Source organism: Delphinus delphis, chromosome 9 (assembly GCF_949987515.2).
Source record: "Delphinus delphis chromosome 9, mDelDel1.2, whole genome shotgun sequence".
Lineage (NCBI taxonomy): Eukaryota > Metazoa > Chordata > Mammalia > Artiodactyla > Delphinidae > Delphinus > Delphinus delphis.
In genome coordinates, this window is record NC_082691.1 from 21099033 (window position 1) to 21117295 (window position 18263).

Consider the following 18263-nt stretch of genomic DNA (forward strand, 5'->3'; position numbering starts at 1 on the left):
AATACAACCAAAAATAAACAAATGGGACCTAATGAATCTTAAAAGCTTTTGCACAGCAAAGGAGCCCATAAACAAGATGAAAAGACAACCCTCAGAATGGGAGAAAATATTTGCAAATGAAGCAACTGACAAAGGATTAATGTCCAAAATTTACAAGCAGCTCATGCAGCTCAGTTTTAAAAAAAACAAATAACCCAATCCAAAAATGGGCAAAAGACCCAAATAGACATTTCTCCAAAGAAGATATACAGATTGCCAACAAACACATGAAGGGATGCTCTACGTCACTAATTAGGGAAATGAAAATCAAAACTACCATGAGGTATCACGTCACACCAGTCAGAATGGCCATAACCAAAAAATCTACAAACAGTAAATGCTGGAGAGGGTGTGGAGAAAAGGGAACCCTCTTGCACTGTTGGTGGGAATGTAAATTGATACAGCCACTATGGAAAATAGTATGGAAGTTCCTTAGAAAACTAAAAATAGAACTACCATACGACCCAGCAATCCCACTACTGGGCATATACACTGAGAAAACCATAATTCAAAAAGAGTCATGTACCACAATGTTCATTGCAGCTCTATTTACAATAACCAGGACATGGAAGCAACCTAAGTGTCCATCAACAGATGAATGGATAAAGAAGATGTGGCACATATATACAATGGAATGTTAGCCATAAAAAGAAACGAAATTGAGTTATTTGTAGTGAGGTGGATGGACCTAGAGTCTGTCATAAAGAGTGAAGTAAGTCAGAAAGAGAAAAGCAAATACCTTATGCTAACACATATATATGGAATTAAAAAAAAAATGGTTCTGATGAACCTAGGGGCAGGACAGGAATAAAGACACAGATGTAGAGAATGGACTTGAGGACACGGGGAGGGGGAAGGGTAAGCTGGGATGAAGTGAGCGAGTAGCATTGACATGTATCCACTACCAAACGTAAAATAGATAGCTAGTGGGAAGCAGCCACATAGCACAGGGAGGTCAGCTCAGTGCTTTGTGCCCACCTAGAGGGGTGTGATACGGAGGTTGTGAGGGAGACGCAAGAGGGAGGGGATATGGGGATATATGTATACATACAGCTGATTTTCTTTGTTAAACAGCAGAAACTAACAACATTTTAAATATTTATACTCCAATAAAGATGTTAAAAAAAAAAATGTTGGGTGGACCCTCGCACCTGGCCCCACTAAACTCTTCAAGGCTGAAGCTGGGGCTAGAGACCACTAACACAGGCGATGCCATGAGGGATAGATGTCCACAGGAATATGAAAAGTCAGGGGCCTCCACACCCTGAATACCACACAATGGTGAGCATAACGCAAAACCCGTTAGAATCACAGAGGGAAAATTACAACAACCGTAATCCAGAATGTGATGTCAATATTTTGTTTGAGTCCTTGATGGGTGAAGCAAACAAAAAATAGGTGAGGACCTAGAGAAATGTATGAGACGTAAATAACAAGGGTGGTTTAATCGATAAAGAAAAAAAATTGTACCCTACAAATAAAAAATACAAATCCCTTTCATGTGTCCATTAGACATTTGCAAAAAATGATTATGAACGAGGCTCTGAGGCTGACTTAATAGATACCAATAAAGCATGACACCAAAAGCAGGCCCATTAAGGTCACATATTCCAGCACTTGAAATTTTTAAACTTGTTTTTGTGAACAGGGGCGGTGACCTCCCTGAAAACAAAACATGACAAGAAATTGGGAGCAAGGGGCTGTTTGCAACGTATATGACAGACTGTTTCTCCCAAATATGTGAAGAACTTGTACAAATAAGTAAGGAAAAGATAAATGCCAACTGTAAAAATGGGCAAAGTACATGAAAAGGCAACCCAAAAAAACTACAAATAGGCAACGAATAGTTAACATAAATAGCATGTTAACTTCTCTAGTAATCAAATAAATGTAGATTAAAAGACTGCATAGAGTAGCTGAAGTGAAAAATATTGTGCATGTTCAGTGTTGATATGTGGTGAGAATCAGCAGCTCCGTCCGTCGTTGTTAATATTTTTTGGTAAGTGTAACTTTGTACAACCTTTTTGAAGGGCAACTTAGCAATAAGTGCTAACTTTTAAATTTTGCTTTGAGCAAGTAAGTCTGCTTCTAGGAATTTATCCTAAGAAAATAATTGGACAAGTACACAAAGATATATAAGGATACATATTATAGAAGCATTGTTTATAACAGTGAAAACTGGAAACAACCTCCAAAGATTTCCATAATTGGAGATTGGCTTTATTCATTAAAAATGACAGTGTCTTACCATATTTTTTGATCTGGAAAGACAGCAATGAAACAGTTTTTAGAAAGAAAAAAACAGGACTATTACAATTTTATAATTTTTTTAAAAGAAAGAAAAGTTAGTGTGTGTGTGTAAACATAAGAAAGTCTGGAAGTACTTACACTAAAACGTTAGCAGTGGTCATCTCTAGGTAGAATTGTGAATTTTTATTTTTAAAAAAAATGCTTCTATAATGTCAGATTTTTTTCCAATAAGTGTAAAACGTATATAATCCACTAAAATCATGGTTATTTCTGTTTTGAGACATAATATTATAGAAATAACAAATGAGTTTAAATGCCACCTTTAATTCCACAGTATCAGCAAGTTTTTCTGTCAACTCTAGTAAACATTTTTTGATGATTACAAGAACAAACCCCCCCCCCCAAAAAAGGATGATGGAGAGGCTTAAATTCATTCACATGTCCTTCTGCAAATTAATATAATTTCCGAATAGTATCAGACTAAAAACAGCTTTGTGTTGGTCTTCTGCTTCTCTGAAAATGAGTTCTGCAGAGCTGTTCTATTCCATGGGGTTCTTGAAAATGATAGAATACTGCTTAGATTTCTAAGAAATGTAAATATTGGTGCGTTGTCTTCTCTTGTGGCCCATGGGTAGTGACACTACAGCCACATTGTTTACTTACCAAACTATTCTGAAAGAGATGGATCAATTGTCAAAAATGGCTCAGTCGCTAGGTGATTTGGCTGTTTTACATGAATTTGCTTTTAAAGAACTTGGTGGCCTGAGTATTCTCCTGTTTAGTTAGATGTATCTGCCTTTCATATAAAAGAGCCTTTTTTCTGGAGATGGGAATGAGGCTCTAGGGAAACACAGAAAGCAATTTCTTTAAGTGAGGATAACCTCAAAACCTTGTCTGTGTTCATTACAGCATTTAAGTAACTGTGGTTTTGGAAAACTTGCCTTCTCTCCCATCAAGACACCCCACTCATGTGCTCATTTTATTTAACATCCTTTACATGCCTTTGGTAGGCATGACATAGTGGAAAGGACATCAAAGTAGAAATCAGAAGACCTGGTTTCTAGCTTTTTAGTAACTGTGTGACCCTGGAGGCCAACAGCTCAACCTCCCAGTTTTCCTTCTCTGTAATACAATGTTGAGGATCCCTGGTATCTCCCAAATGGTCTTGACTCAGAGGTCAAATGAAATAATCCAGCTGTTAGAAAACCACGATGTCGTGCACTAACACCAGGTGCTTCTTGAGGTGCACAAGGCTCTGAGTGCTGTGAGGGATGTAGTGGTGAACAAGATGTGACCTCTCCCTGCAGAGAGGCTTCCAGCCTGGTCAGGACAATAGATCCTCAGCAGTACCGGAGATTAAGCAAGGAAGGGGGAGGCGAAGGACCTATACTCTGGACTAAGATACGACTAAGGAGGCTTAGTCACATTATGGTGTCGTCCACTTACCAGTGTCATAACAGAGAGCCTACTAGCCTTCTTAGGGGTGGAAATGAAAAGGCACAGGGAGCTAAGCTTGTCCTAATGGAAAGTGTTATCCCTATTCTCTCATTAAATCTTGTAATTAGATGCAGGACTTTTTTTATTGTTCCTTTATTTTTGAGGCACTCTTGCAAATCAACATGAATAGAACTGAGCCTCCGATTCCCAAGGCATTCTGTCTCCGGAATTTCTCCCCAAAATGCTGATGTGGACAATTTTTTTCTGTTTCTGTGATTGCAACAGAGAAGTTCAGTTTCAGTTTTGCCTTTATAAATGTATCTTGACTTAGACAAGCAGCAAAGAGGAGCAGTTTTGTAAATTAAAGGATTGCAGGCTTTCAAGTTCTCTCCCCTAAAATTCCATCTGTGTATGAACATCAGAGTATTCAGGAGGAAAACGTCAGACCTAATATCACTTGGCTTTCAGCCAGTCTTGAATAAATCATAAACATTCGAGTGAACTTGTTCTATGAATGGTCAAGATTTTAAGGCACAAAAAAAAGAAAAAGATTTTAAGGCACAGATGTCTGTGATCTTCTTGGGTTATTTTGCTTCAGATTAAGACATCAGGAGAGGTATCCTGCAATACCATGAAGTATGGCAGGTGTATCAGAAATGCATTCAGGGCTTCCCTGGTGTCACAGTGGTTGAGAGTCCTCCTGCCGATGCAGGGGACATGGGTTCGTGCCCCGGTCCGGGAAGATCCCACATGCCGCAGAGCGGCTGGGCCCGTGAGCCATGGCCGCTGAGCCTGTGCGTCCGGAGCCTGTGCTCCGCAACGGGAGAGGCCACAACAGCGAGAGGCCCGCGTACCGCAAAAAAAGAAAGAAAGAAAGAAAGAAATGCATTCAGCTCTAGGTTGTAACAAAAACAACCAGAAAAGACTGACCGTGGCATAAGCAAAAGTGAAGAGGCTTATTTGTCATTTGTGACAAGCAGTCCTAGGACTGGCAATCCAGGGCTGGTAAGCAGCTTAACAAGGCCGTCAGGGACCCATGTTCTCTTCATCCTTCTACTCCACCATCTCAGCAAAGAGAGCTCCAACTGAATATTTTTGTTCATAGGCTGACTGCTGCCCCGTTAGGGAGAAAGGAAAACAGTAGGAGCAACAGGCAAAAGGACATGCCAGCCAACTCCATCTGTCTCTTTTTTAAAAGCTTATATTAAAGCTGAGTGAGTATACCCACCTAGCATCTTTCACTTATGTCTCATTGGTGAGACTTATGATGGACTTGGGCAACCCCCAGACCAATCACTACAAGGTGACTGGGGAAGAGAGGGGCTGTGGATGGCAGCTGATCAGCCTACCCAACAGTATCTGCCCACAATTACCAGTGGAACAAACATTCATGCTAAATAAGAATTTTATTGTCACTGTTTAACTGTCCTCATTTAGCCTCTTAACTTGTCCTTTTATACTTTTTGTCTTGTTTCTTTCTTGGTGTCTTGGCACCTTTAAAAGCCGTTATCATCAGCGTAGCTCACAGAGCACACACTTCTCAGGTGTGAATGCTTCCTCTTTCCAACCAAGTTCATGGTTAATTTGTTACTATGCAAAATTTGGGTGCAGGCACTATTTACAAAACGTAGCACTTCTTTCTGAATCTGTGTAGAATTGCCAGGACACTAAACCATCTCAGAAGGGAGGCATTTAAAAGGAGCTGATTGTGAAAATAATCTTAAATTATTTCAGAAATGCTGGGGTGGAGAGACAATGTACATGACACGAGTGAGAAAGTTTTAGTGCCTCTGTGTGGCCTGTAGACCGTTCAGCCCATGTGCTTCCATGCACTCTGTGGTTTTTTTACCAGATGCCCAGGGAATATGTGCCTTTAAAGGAAAAAGTTAAATCAACCCTCGTTGGCTGCCTCTGATTGCCTTTCTCATAAAGCATATAACCCTTGAAGCAAAAAGCGGCATTCATTTCTCACAGGGAGAAGCATTTGGGATTTTTTTGCCTGTTTTAAAGACTCTGGAATTGATATAGATGAGTTTGTGCCTATATAGCTTACTATTATTTTTGCTCTATGTTGATTTATTTTGTAATATTGCTAAAAAATGCATCCTACGGCTTCATATTTTCTAGATCATATCCTGTATGCCCTAACACATAGCAGCAGTCATGGTTTTACATCTCTAACATCGGAGCATCATTGCATAGTAACAGAAAGTTAATGCTTTTTAAATTAAGTATAACTGAAAATTATTCAAAACTACAGTGTTAAAAAACAAAAAACGACAGTGTTTTTTCTTCTCCATCTTAGAGTAATAGAAGGACAAAGAGATAGTGTATTGGTTGAGAGGTTTTGGAGTCAGGCAAAGCTGATTTCTCATTGAGTCTGTACCATTTACTATCCCCATTTCCTTATTTGTTAACTAGAGGTAATTGTTCCTACTTCATAGAGTTATTGTAAGGATGTATTGTAATATGCGTATTGTGCTTAGCACTGTCTTAGGATATAGGCCTAACTCAGCAACTGGTGGGCATCTTTATAAGAGCAACAAACAAGTTGTAGCACTGGATTTGTAAGCCTAGCAGTACTAAATAAGACTTTTCCCTTCATTTATGAATAGTACACTAAAGCAGAGATTAGGGCTCTTACATTTTATTACTCTATTTGTTGTTCAAGTGTTTAAAACTTAGTTAAACAGTAATTAGTCATTGTGTGGAAAAAGCTTCTTAAATTTTATAGCCTTGAGCCCAAACCCATGATGATCTTCCATATAAGCAAAATTCCATCTTTAAATAACATCTTAGGGCTTCCCTGGTGGCAGCGTGGTTGAGAGTCCGCCTGCCGATGCAGGGGACATGGGTTCGTTCCCCGGTCCGGGAAGATCCCACATGCCGCGGAGCGGCTGGGCCCGTGAGCCATGGCCGCTGACCCTGCGTGTCCGGAGCTTGTGCTCCGCAACGGGAAAGACCACAACAGTGAGAGGCCCGCGTACCGCAAAAAAAAAAAAAAAAAAAAAAAAAAAAAAAAAAAATTACAATTAAAATAAAAATAATAATAACATCTTAAACTCTGCAAGAAGCAAATCAGAGTAGTAGCTTCTTATTTTGCTGATTCAGCAAAGGGGAATTAGGAAAAAATATTAAGTGCCTCAAAGATTTCATGGAGTAGTGCATTATCTCCTTTGTCAGCTAAGCCCCCTTACCATTGAACAGTGGTACTTGACGTGCTTCAGAATGGCAGTACCAAGTACTGTGGCAGACAAACCCCAGTGTGGTTGGCCCTGGGAATATTTACATTGACCCATATTAACTACAGTGAAACATGTCCATATTTTAATCTCCTCTGGTAGGTTATAAATTCCTTGAGCACTTTTCTCTGAAAAAGTAATTGTGCGGGCCTTCAAGCAGTTTATAATCCCGTAGTACTCAATTGAGACGAGTAAGACATGGGAATTTTTGAGTTGAGGTATAACCATTAGAACTGCATTATCATGTTTTCAGTATTTAATGGCTGAGCATTAAAGACTATTTGGAAAATAAGAAAAATGAGAAGTTTTAAATTGTCCCATTTCCTACCATCAAACACAGCCCCTGCAAACATTCTGGTGAATTTCCTTCATTCATCATTTTGTGGATTTTTTTAAAACTTACTTTTTCACATACACGTTAATTTGATTATATAACCTTCATTAATATTTGAAATATGGACAATCTATCGTGACTATACCAATTTACTAAAGCATTCCATTTTCCCTATAGTTTGACATTTAAATTGTTGCCAATTACTACTGTGAGTAAACCTGCAATATTCATCGTATTTTATAAAATTATTTTTGAATTTAGGACTATTTCCTTAGGATAGGTTCCAAGAAATGAGTCAAAGGGTTTATACTCATGAGCAGTATATGAGTGAGTACCCATTTTCAAATATATTTGACAACTGTAGGTATTAACTTAAAAGAAAATATTGCTTCCTTGATAGGCAGATTGTTTCAAATTGCCTTTTTTAAGATTTTGTTTTTAAATAAATTTATTTATTTATTTTTGGCTGCATTGGGTCTTCGTTGCTGCACGCAGGCTTCCTCTAGTTGAGGTGAGCCAGGGCTACTCTTCGTCGTGGTGCGTGGGCTTCTCATTGCAGCGGCTTCTCTTGTTGCGGAGCACGGGCTTTAGGTGTGCGTGGGCTCAGTAGTTGTGGCTTGTGGGCTCTAGAGGGCAGGCTAGGTAGTTGTGGCGCACGGGCTTAGTTGCTCCGCAGCACATGGGGTCCTCCCCGACCAGGGCTCGAACCATGTCTCCTACATTGGCAGGCGGATTTTTAACCACTGTGCTACCAGGGAAGCCTTCAAATTGCCTTTTTTAGATGAAATAAAATCCATTCTAGAGCTTGGCAAGGTTTAAATAAGTAAAATGAAACTATTTTGATGTATGATATGAAACGAAGAGCTTAATTTTTCCCTAATATATTGCTGTTTTTAATTTTCTGATTTCCACCTCTGTCTTTCAGTTTTACAGGAGATTCTAAACTTGCCTCAAGTATGCGCTATGTGGAAACACAATCAATGCAGATAGGAGCATCCTACATGATTCAGTTCAGCTTGGTGATGGGCTGTGGCCAGAAATACACTCCACACATGGACAACCAGGTGAAACTAGAGTATTCAACCAACCATGGCCTCACCTGGCACCTCGTACAAGAGGTAAGTCTATTTTTTCTAAAGTTTGTGTTAGGTAGCCTTCACGTTTTAACACAGGAAGCAAAGAATTGCAATTCTAAAAGTTTAGTTTTGGTTGAAAAGGAACAATGTTATTTGTAACAGAATTGACATCAAGTCAGCAGTGGATTATAAGGATGCCACATTCTGCATTATCAGATACTAAAGGGCAATTGAAAATATTTAAAAATGGGAATAACTTCAGGACTAGATATACTGGGATGGTGTTTTCGACATTATTTTCTCTAGCTCTCTTTTTCTATAAATGTCTCTTTCTTCTTTCTCTATAGCATGTCTTCATCTGTTCTTTTCTAAGTCTCTTCACCTGCAGGTAGATCATATTAAGAATATGGTATCTCTTGTTTTAAAAAAGAAATACATAATTCCAGTTTCTTGGAATAAAATGTACTTCTTTATATATACATACTGGTGGTCTGATATTGCAATAAATGCATAAATACATAGTGAATAGGATAATTTTACCAAATGCCAATGTTATGCTAACAGGCCAAAAAATGGATCCTAATCCATTTTCTGTTTTTCCATGTGAGAATTGGAAGACATTTAATTCCACTGTGAGATCTCATTTAAATTATTTCCCAAATATTTTAGCTTCACAGAAGGACAATTTATAGATTGCATTCATGTTGCAAATGGTTGAGATTGTAACATTAGATTTCTCCAAGGTCTTTTTCACTTGAGTTGAGAGAGTAAACATATTGCCCTGGAGGAAACAGAAGCTGAGTTGAATTTTTGCATGATTCTCTTTTAGGAATGCCTTCCAAGTATGCCGAGTTGTCAGGAATTTACATCAGCAAGTATTTACCATGCCAGTGAGTTCACACAGTGGAAAAGAGTCATAGTGCTTCTTCCCCAGAAAACTTGGTGAGAGATGACATCTTCAGATATGGCTGTCACTTTAACTTTTCTATCTCTTTTAGCATGACGAATATGAAGAAGAATTAAGCACAAGGTGGCAAGACGCATTCTTTTTTTTCAGCATCAAAAGATCTTTCTTTTATTCCTAGGCTATTTGAAAAATAGAGTCAATGAAAGTTTGGTTTCCAAACTGTCCTGGCTTTTTCTCATCTCCCTTTTGCCTCAACTTTTCTTTTTTTGGGAAAATTCAATGATCCAGTTCCTTTGGGTTTGACATATAAAAGAGAATGATACAGGGCTTCCCTGGTGGCGCAGTGGTTGAGAGTCTGCCTGCCGATGCAGGGGACACGGGTTCATGCCCCGGTCCAGGAAGATCCCACATGCCGCGTAGCAGCTGGGCCCGTGAGCCATAGCTGCTGAGCCTGCGCGTCCGGAGCCTGTGCTCCAGAACGGGAGAGGCCACAGCAGTGAGAGGCCCACGTAACGCAAAAAAAAAAAAAGAGAATGATACAGGAATCTAAAAACTCTTATGTCAAGACAGTTTGGATTGCAAGGCTGTTTTCTTGGTTCAAAGCCCTTCTTTTGCTTTTAAAAACTTAATATACACTCTTTTTCTCTATTCACATTCTTTCAGTAACAATGGAAATCATCCCCCAGGAAGCAGAAGCCTCAGTAACTAGGGAGAAAGTTAAACATTTGATAATGTGAAAGAGAAAAGCACATTTTCCCCAAATGTTACATTGTTTCATGTTAGACTGAGGCCTGTGTGAGGAATAGATTGTAGGATAAAGAGTGAAGACAGGGAGACCAGTTCCAGCGAGGAGGGGGGAGGTCCAGGCATTAGATGTTTAGGTGGCTTGGAGTATGATAGTAACAACGTGGAAAGAGACATCTTTTATGAAATGTATTTTAATCAAATAGGGTTTGTTGATGGACCAGATTGGGGCTGAGGTAGAAATGGAAGAATCAAAAGCAGTTTCTAAAGTCTGGGCCTGGGAACATTGTTGGATGGTAATACCACTGACTGAGATGGGAGGGATTGGAGGAGTGGATTTAGGGCAGAGAATTAAGAGACATAGTGCTTCTTAGGTTTTGTAATGTGAAGTTTGAGATACTTATCTACTCGAGCAGAAATGTCAAGAAGCCAATTGGACTTATGAATCTGGAGCTCAGAAAAGAGGTTTGGGTTGAAAAGTTAAATAGTATGAGTCCTGTTTAAACCCTGGGATAGGACGAGCTTGCCCAGGAAAGAATCTTTGACTAGAAATTAGAAGGGCTGAGTTCTCAGTATATCTCTACTGATTGACTACATGCTTTAGCCATTTAACCTCTTCAAACGTGACTCCTTATGTGTATGATGAAGAGGTTGAACTAGACAATCTTAAAAGGTCCCTGGCAGTTCTGGAATTCTAAGATACTGTGATTTGTGTAGCAGAAAAAGCATAAAAGAGACAAAAATTATATTTTTCTGTGGTATCTGCCTTCCAAGACCCCTTTTGTAAAAAAAATTACTAAATCGACCCTTCTCAGACTATTTTATGTAAGTTAGGCTGTACAAAAAAACAATTGGTTAGATAACTACCTAGAATTATTATTATACCTCCTTTAGTTGAAGATTGAATTACTACATTATAGAAGAATGTCTCCTTGATTATTTTTAAGGATTCATCATTATGTCGGTTGGAACAAAATGCTTGAAATTTGATTTCCACAGATTTTTTTATATCCAACTGTGAGCCATTTCCTGGATACTCTATTAATGCTTTGTATAACAAGTTGCTACTTTTTCTAACATCCTACTTTTTTATATCTACTGCTGAGAATATAATCAAGATTTTTATTTAATTTCAATGATATTCCAAGCATATCTACCAAGATTATAAAAAGCGACACATCAGACAATTGAAATACTGGTCATACTTGGTGCAAAGCTACTGAGCTTCTTTTATTTAATTTGCCCCCATTATTTTGCCATTAAGTATATTACCCTCATTATTTAAAAAACACTGATTTTTATTCATTGACATGTGGGGTACAATTTCAAAATTATGATGACAAGATAATACTGATAGTGTATTTTAGAGATGTCCTTTTGTTCCCAGAAAAGTTTTAAATTATAATTGTTAATTAATATAGTTTAGGCAATATCCAAAAAGTATCGTCCTTTATCGAAAAAGCCTTTGCAGGTTATTTTACACTGAGATTGTATGTAGCATTATTATTTTCTTAGCTTAAAAGATAGGGCTTCCCTAGTAGCGCAGTGGTTGAGAGTCTGCCTGCCGATGCGGGGACACGGGTTCGTGCCCTGGTCCTGGAGGATCCCGCATGCCGCGGAGCGGCTGGGCCCATGAGCCATGGCCGCTGGGCCTGCGCGTCCGCAGCCTGTGCTCCTCAACGGGAGAGGCCACAGCGGTGAGAGGCCCGCATACAGCAAAAAAAGAAAAAGAAAAAAAAAAAAAAAGATAGTACCACTAGGTTGAAAGTTTTAGTATAGTAAGAAAAGGTCTCGTTCTTGTCAATGTTTATTCAGCACTTGAGAGGAAATATATTGATCCTTAAACTCTTTAGTTTTAACGCAGAGCCTGTCATGTTGTAGAGGTGCTCATTAAATGTTGGGAAATTAAATAAATTTCAATTAAATGTGCCTTGATGAACTAAAGAGATGTTTTATTACAAACCATCTCTTTTTACAAACTGAAAAAAAAATCTACTAGATCATTCCTCTGACAATTTGCCTTTAAGTACATGTAGGTAAATAATTGAATTCTGCTTTTCCAGATTTCCCTCAGAGCCCTGGATAAAGAAAGTAAAAATATTTCTTAAAAACAAACCACCCAATAGGATATTTATTTTAACATTTCTACTGACTAATACGTAAACTAAACATTATTGCTATAGTATTTCAAAAAAATAATGTTCAACTCGTTATTATCATTGTTTTCAGATCTGTAATGCTTTAAAGCTCTGCTGTAAAGATAAAGTGCATTTATTCTCTTTGGCATTCTTGATAACTTTATTATATGCATTTCAAACTTTTGCAGATTGCATGTTTTTCCCAAGCATTGGGGCAAGGAAGTACAGTTTAGTGTGAAGCAATATTCCTTTTGGTGAATCTTTCTTCTGCTGTTTTGATTGTCCAGCATATGCAACTATAAATTGAACGTAGACGAGCAAATTTGGTCTTCACTGTCAAAGATCTGTTAACTTTAGAAGATAATGCTAGATAGGACAACTTAGAGTGGAATACTGAACATGTATACACCTGCTCAAAGAAATTATTTTGTATATGAACTGAACATTTGTTACCCAATGAAAATTAATTTTGTTTTTGTGAGAGACATTTACATAAGAACAGGGCCTAATGAGACCCAAACAGCTGTCAGTTGCTGACTTCATGAACAAATCAACACCTAATGACTGAATGAGTTTCAGGATATTTGGGTAAATGTAATTATAGTCACTCTGAAGGTAGAAAATACAATTTAGCCGGACTTCATTTACCTTGATTCCTCAGTTACCTAACTATCAAGAGATGACGCAATGGTATTTTATTTCAGTCTAGAAGTTTATAAGAGGAAAAAAATCAAATAAAGAAAAGACTGTCAAGTTTTGTTGCCTTTGAGAGTCCATAGTTTGAATTTTAAATGTAGGTCAACTTCATTTCATGATCCACACAGCAGTAGTGCTATTTCCAGACTCAATCCAAAGTACACAAGATTTTCCTCCTAAGAATACTTAGTTTTGAGAGAGAGGCAGAGGCAGGGAGAAAGAGGAAGGGAGCGAGAGAAAGAGAAAATTGGCAAATTAAATATTTGTATTGAGGGCGATATTTAGCAGTGATGCAGCTGCAAATCAGTGAGATCACACCTTGTGTTCTCACATGTGACCAGCTGGAGATTGCTCACACAACTAATTTTTTTTTCTCACTAAAAATGAAGCCAATAGTCAACCTCTTTTGCTTTCTTTTCTGTTAATTAACATCAGTACATGAAAATGTGGATTGTCACTTTAAATGGAATAATTCACTTTTTAAGCTTTTTATCTTAAGGAAATATCTTTTCAAGAGCTCATAGGTACATGTAAGGATTAATTTACTTATAAAAAGAATTTGGAGAGTGTTTACATGTGACTGTTTAGAAGCATAAATTGAGAAATCTAGGTCAGGTTCTGAAACCCTCCAACCCCATTTTAATGTTTGAAACTTCAGAATAATGTATGCCATGGTTTTCATGTAAGCATGTGACTCTAAAGAAAATAAACTATCACCTCGGTCAACAAACCACCAGAGCAATCATTAAATTTTTGAGCTGGAAGGGATCTTAGAAATCAGATTGCCCAATCTATTTATTTGAGAGGTGAGGAACTAGAAGCCCCTGAAGTCTTAAATTTTCCAGTAAAGATCACACAGCTGATAAATTACAGAGCCAGGGTCCTGGGGGACCGGTCGCCTGACTCCTAGCACTTTCTTCACACTGTTACCTGCAGAAGTCAGAAACAGGCTGCCCTTTCCTGGCCTTGTCCCTCCACTCATCGGCTCATTTTTTAGCAGACTGTTTTTGTACACTTACTTTATTCTGTTCCTGTGCAGACTACTGAGACAAAAACATATCCCTGTCCCCAAAGGAGTTCACCGTCTAGATATGTGTGACCCTAGACTTGACTCAGATTGTAATCAATCTTAAAAGAAATATAGTCATCTCTCCTTTAAATGACAGTGGTGCATGCGTCTTAATTTATTTGTTTTCTGTGGGGCTCTAAGATAATGTACTTACTTTTATAGTAGGCTTTTCTAAAAAACATTTCTTAATGGGACTGTGAAAATTGTGATGGCTGTTAGATTACAAATATAAACTATTACCATAGAAGAGGTGCATCTGTCTCATTGTATGTACCATGAAGAACACTGATATCCCGCTAACCTGTGTCTAGTGGATGCACCTCAGTGAATCCTGGAATCATCCTACTAGGAATAAAAATGCAACCTATTAGCCACAGATCGTTAGTAAAATAAACAGTAAAGGCTTAGTCTGGATTTTAACAGCCTGTTATGTACTTAGGGAGTATTCAATATGTGGGTAATTGATGCAGTAGACTTTAATGGATCATTCAGAGCCATTAAGATCAAGTGTATCTGTAGATAGTGTACTTGGGGAGGGTTTAATTAATGGAACTGAGCATGCACGTTAATTCTGCAAATTCTTTTTGGTTTCTTTTTTTCTTTTTTTTTGCGCTTTGACCAGGAAGAACTAATCATGGATTCCTGAAAGTTTCTAGAGGTGAAAAGTATGATGTGATTTTAAAAGAATTTTTTTATGGTAGTCAGTGAATGAAAACCTTCCTGGCATTGCTCTCAAAACATCCTCTTCTTTAGAGTTTATATGTAGTTTAGATGAATCAGGGTCCCAAGTGTTTCTCTATGTGTAATGGACTGTTTTAAAGTTTTTATCTCCACTTAACATCAGCTTGTCCGTGAAACCTAAGCAAGTTAATGTTTCAGAAATAAGAAGCAGGATTTAGCACCCAGATGTTCTTACTTGTAAAATAGTACATTGTAGCCCATCCCCTCAACCCCAAAACCATACCTCCAAACAAAACTTTTGTTTTGCATTGAGAGCTAACTGGAAGTCTTCCAATAACTACTGATAACGTTTATTTTAAGAAACTGCCTTACTCTAAGTTAAACACTGTGCATTTTCATCTGTGAAAGAGACAGTTTCTTACAAATTTTTATTTTTAAAAGATATCGTTTTACTTCCTTTCTTTTCCGCGCGTCAAATCCCTGTGCAACAACAACATAAATCTGATATTGTGTTTTTCTTTAAAATACAAATTTATTAATTAAATGTAGTCTCAAATAAATTAAGATCGAGGTATATACAAAATAGGCTTTCCTTCACGGTGGATGATTAGCAGCTAAATTCAAGTTCCAGAGAGTTCGTTCTCTGAAGGATTTTGAGCTCCACCGTTCCTTGTCTATACGGTCCCATGTCAGTTAAAATACTGTTTTTGTTACTGTGCCTTGTTTCTAGGTCCAGCGCCACCCGCTTCCGCTGGAGTCAGAGCTATTACACTGCCCAAGACGAGTGGGCGTTAGACAGCATTTACATTGGGCAGCAGTGCCCAAACATGTGCAGTGGACACGGCTCCTGCGACCACGGCGTGTGCAGGTACGTGCGTCAGGAGGCCTGGTTGACTCTGCTTTTCTGGATGTGTGTTTATAGCCATACCACAGCAGCTGTCATCAGTTATAGGAATCACCTGATAAATAATGAGATCGCCAAAGGAAAACGATCCTCCTTTCTGTCTTTATTCTAGATGTAAAAGATATTGTTGTATTTCAGTAAGTATAAAGCCATAGATTGTAAACCTTAAAATGTAACCTCCTGGGTTTAAATTTCAGAGTTTATCAATTAGCCCCAAAGTCCTCTTTGTTAGTTAACAGAGCCTTGCTATTGCTTCCCCCTTCCTTCCCTTGATAGTCTTAAAGCTCTAGTCAAACAGCTGCTACACGCTTTCCTACAGCACTTCACCAGAAGCTCAAGGTTGTGTACGGTGGGAGATGGTGATTATTGCTAATGAGGATGAGATAGGAACACACTTGAATACTTAAAGACTCTAAAAGAGACATAATCTAATCAGAAAGAGGAACTATAAAACACGGCCACAATTAAATGTTGGGTGAGCAGACAAACATTTATATGTGACCTTTTAAGCCTACGGGAAGATCTCACGATCCTTCCCCTCCCCCCATCATGCATGTGCACACACGCCTGTATCCTTCATTACTACTTGATGCCTCATCTCTACTGTTACAGCACTATTTGTTTTAAGAATGGATTCTATCCCTTTTTTCCCCCTTGTGCAAAACTGAAGGTTGCTACCACCATATTCAAAGATTACACTGTAGAGAAAAGTCTAGTACAGATGCCAATACCCGAACAAAAGTGAGATATAGGAAGTGTTGCAGGTCAGATGGCTGTGGCATTCACACAGGAGTCCATCACTTGTTCACTCGGCCCTCCTCTCTTGTAGGTGTGACCAGGGATACCAAGGCACTGAGTGCCACCCAGAAGCTGCCCTTCCTTCCACGATCATGTCGGACTTTGAGAACCCAAATGCTTGGGAGTCTGACTGGCAAGAAGTTATTGGGGGAGAAATTGTAAAACCAGAAGAAGGGTGTGGAGTCATCTCTTCTGGATCATCTCTGTATTTCAGCAAGGTAGGACTAAGAGCCAGGAGTAAGTGATCAGCACAGTGGCTATTTCAATATGTGACTGATGTTGTAGCCGTCTGAACTCAGAAGGTACAAATATGACGCAGTTTTATTTTTCCCTACATTCCCTGCTTTTGACTGGACTTTGTCAAATTTCTATGCCTTAGCTCCATTTGGGAAATTCATAGTTTTATGCTTGTCTTTGCTTACTACAAATCCAGATAGGCCGGTTTAAAATTCCTGCCTTTCTTGGACCTGATTTAAAGCTCATTGCTTTCCTTTCCTCCAGTGCCAGCCAGGCTTGTGTCTTGGGGGGCTTTGAGTGGGGCAGGGTCTTGGCCCCTTCTCATACCAGGCTTTGGAGGGTGTGTGAGCACGCGGGCCTGGGGGTGAGGACGTGAGTGGTGGTGGAGGTAGTGGAGCTTAGAAGTTAACAACAGCAACTCTGGAGCCAGACTGCCTGTTTCAGTCTGATTCTGCCACTTCCTAGCTGTGTGACTTGGAACAAATACCTTAACCTCTCTGTGACTTGGCTTCCTCGTTTGTAAAAGAGTATCTACCTCATTAGGGTTATTATGCAGGTTAAATGAGTTAGTACTTGTAAATCATGTAGAACGGTACCTAACATGTAGAAAACATTTCTAGAAATGTTTATTCAATTTGTCAATCCATTAATCCCAAGAATATGATTGGAGGAAGGAGGAATAAAGGTGAAGGTAGGGGTGTGCAAAGCCATTCCTAGGGTACTGGCCAGCTCTACATCAAGAGCAGACATCTCAGGTCCTATTTCAGCTCAGTTTGGTGGCTGCTGGTGGCATCAGCTGATGTGGGACTGTCCTAGTCAACTTGGGCTACTATAACAAAATACCATAGAGTGGGTGGCTTCAACAGCAAACGTTTTTCTCTCACAGTTCTGCAAGCTGGAGAGTCCAAGATCAAGGCACTAGCAGATCCAATGTCTAGTGAGGGCCTGCTTCCACATTTGCAGGACGGCCATCTTTGCATTGTATCCTCACATGGTGGAGAGAGAGAGCAGAGAGGGAGAAAGCAGGCCTTCTCCTGTCTCTTCTTATAAGGGCACTAATCCCATCATGAGGACTCCACCTTCATCATTTAACTACCTGCCAGAGGCCTCACCTCCTAATACGATCCCTATAAGGGTTAACCTTTCAACATATGAATTTGGGGGCACCCCATAACAGGGGCTCTGAGTAGAAGGTTTTCTTGCAGGGTTCAGCTTTCCCAGTGGAAGCAGACAGATCAGTACATACCGACTAGGGATAGAGGTGCCTGATTCTCTTGGAACACTCATAACCCGTGTTGCTTGGTGAGGGATGTGGCTGAGAGAACCACCTTCCTCTCCTCCCTTGCTACAGTCCAGACAGGACATTCTTTTCTTCGTGCCTCCTCCAGTTCATCTCTTCATATAGTTTTCGAAAGGACTGCAGAGGGGAGCAGGTCCAGCTCTCCAACCTGAGCAATGTGTTCAACCCTAATTATTGGCAGCTCTCTTTAGAATGTGGGGTGACCAGCACCACTTCTTTCCAGCAGGGACTATAGCCACCAATTCTAGGACAACTGAAAATGTCCCATTCCACGTCACATAGCAAGTACACAAAGGTGGGTGATATACCATAGGGCTGATGTGTTGCAGAACCTGTTTGGGCAGAAATCCAAAACAAGTTAATGTATGCAAATGCAAAAATAGGTACAGCTTTCGTTTTGAGGCAGGTGCA

At 39.2% G+C, this 18263-nt stretch overlaps 1 protein-coding gene across 1 annotated transcript in view; it reads left to right on the forward strand.

Moving 5' to 3' along the window:
- The window catches only part of RELN (reelin), a 525406-nt gene that overhangs the window by 383996 nt on the left and 123147 nt on the right, over window positions 1-18263 (forward strand). Inside the window, exons 21-24 of the mRNA XM_060020286.1 lie at window positions 8228-8420; window positions 9208-9320; window positions 15344-15481; window positions 16347-16533. Of these exons, the coding sequence (XP_059876269.1) occupies window positions 8228-8420; window positions 9208-9320; window positions 15344-15481; window positions 16347-16533 (631 nt within the window). The remainder of the gene's footprint in view (window positions 1-8227; window positions 8421-9207; window positions 9321-15343; window positions 15482-16346; window positions 16534-18263) is intronic.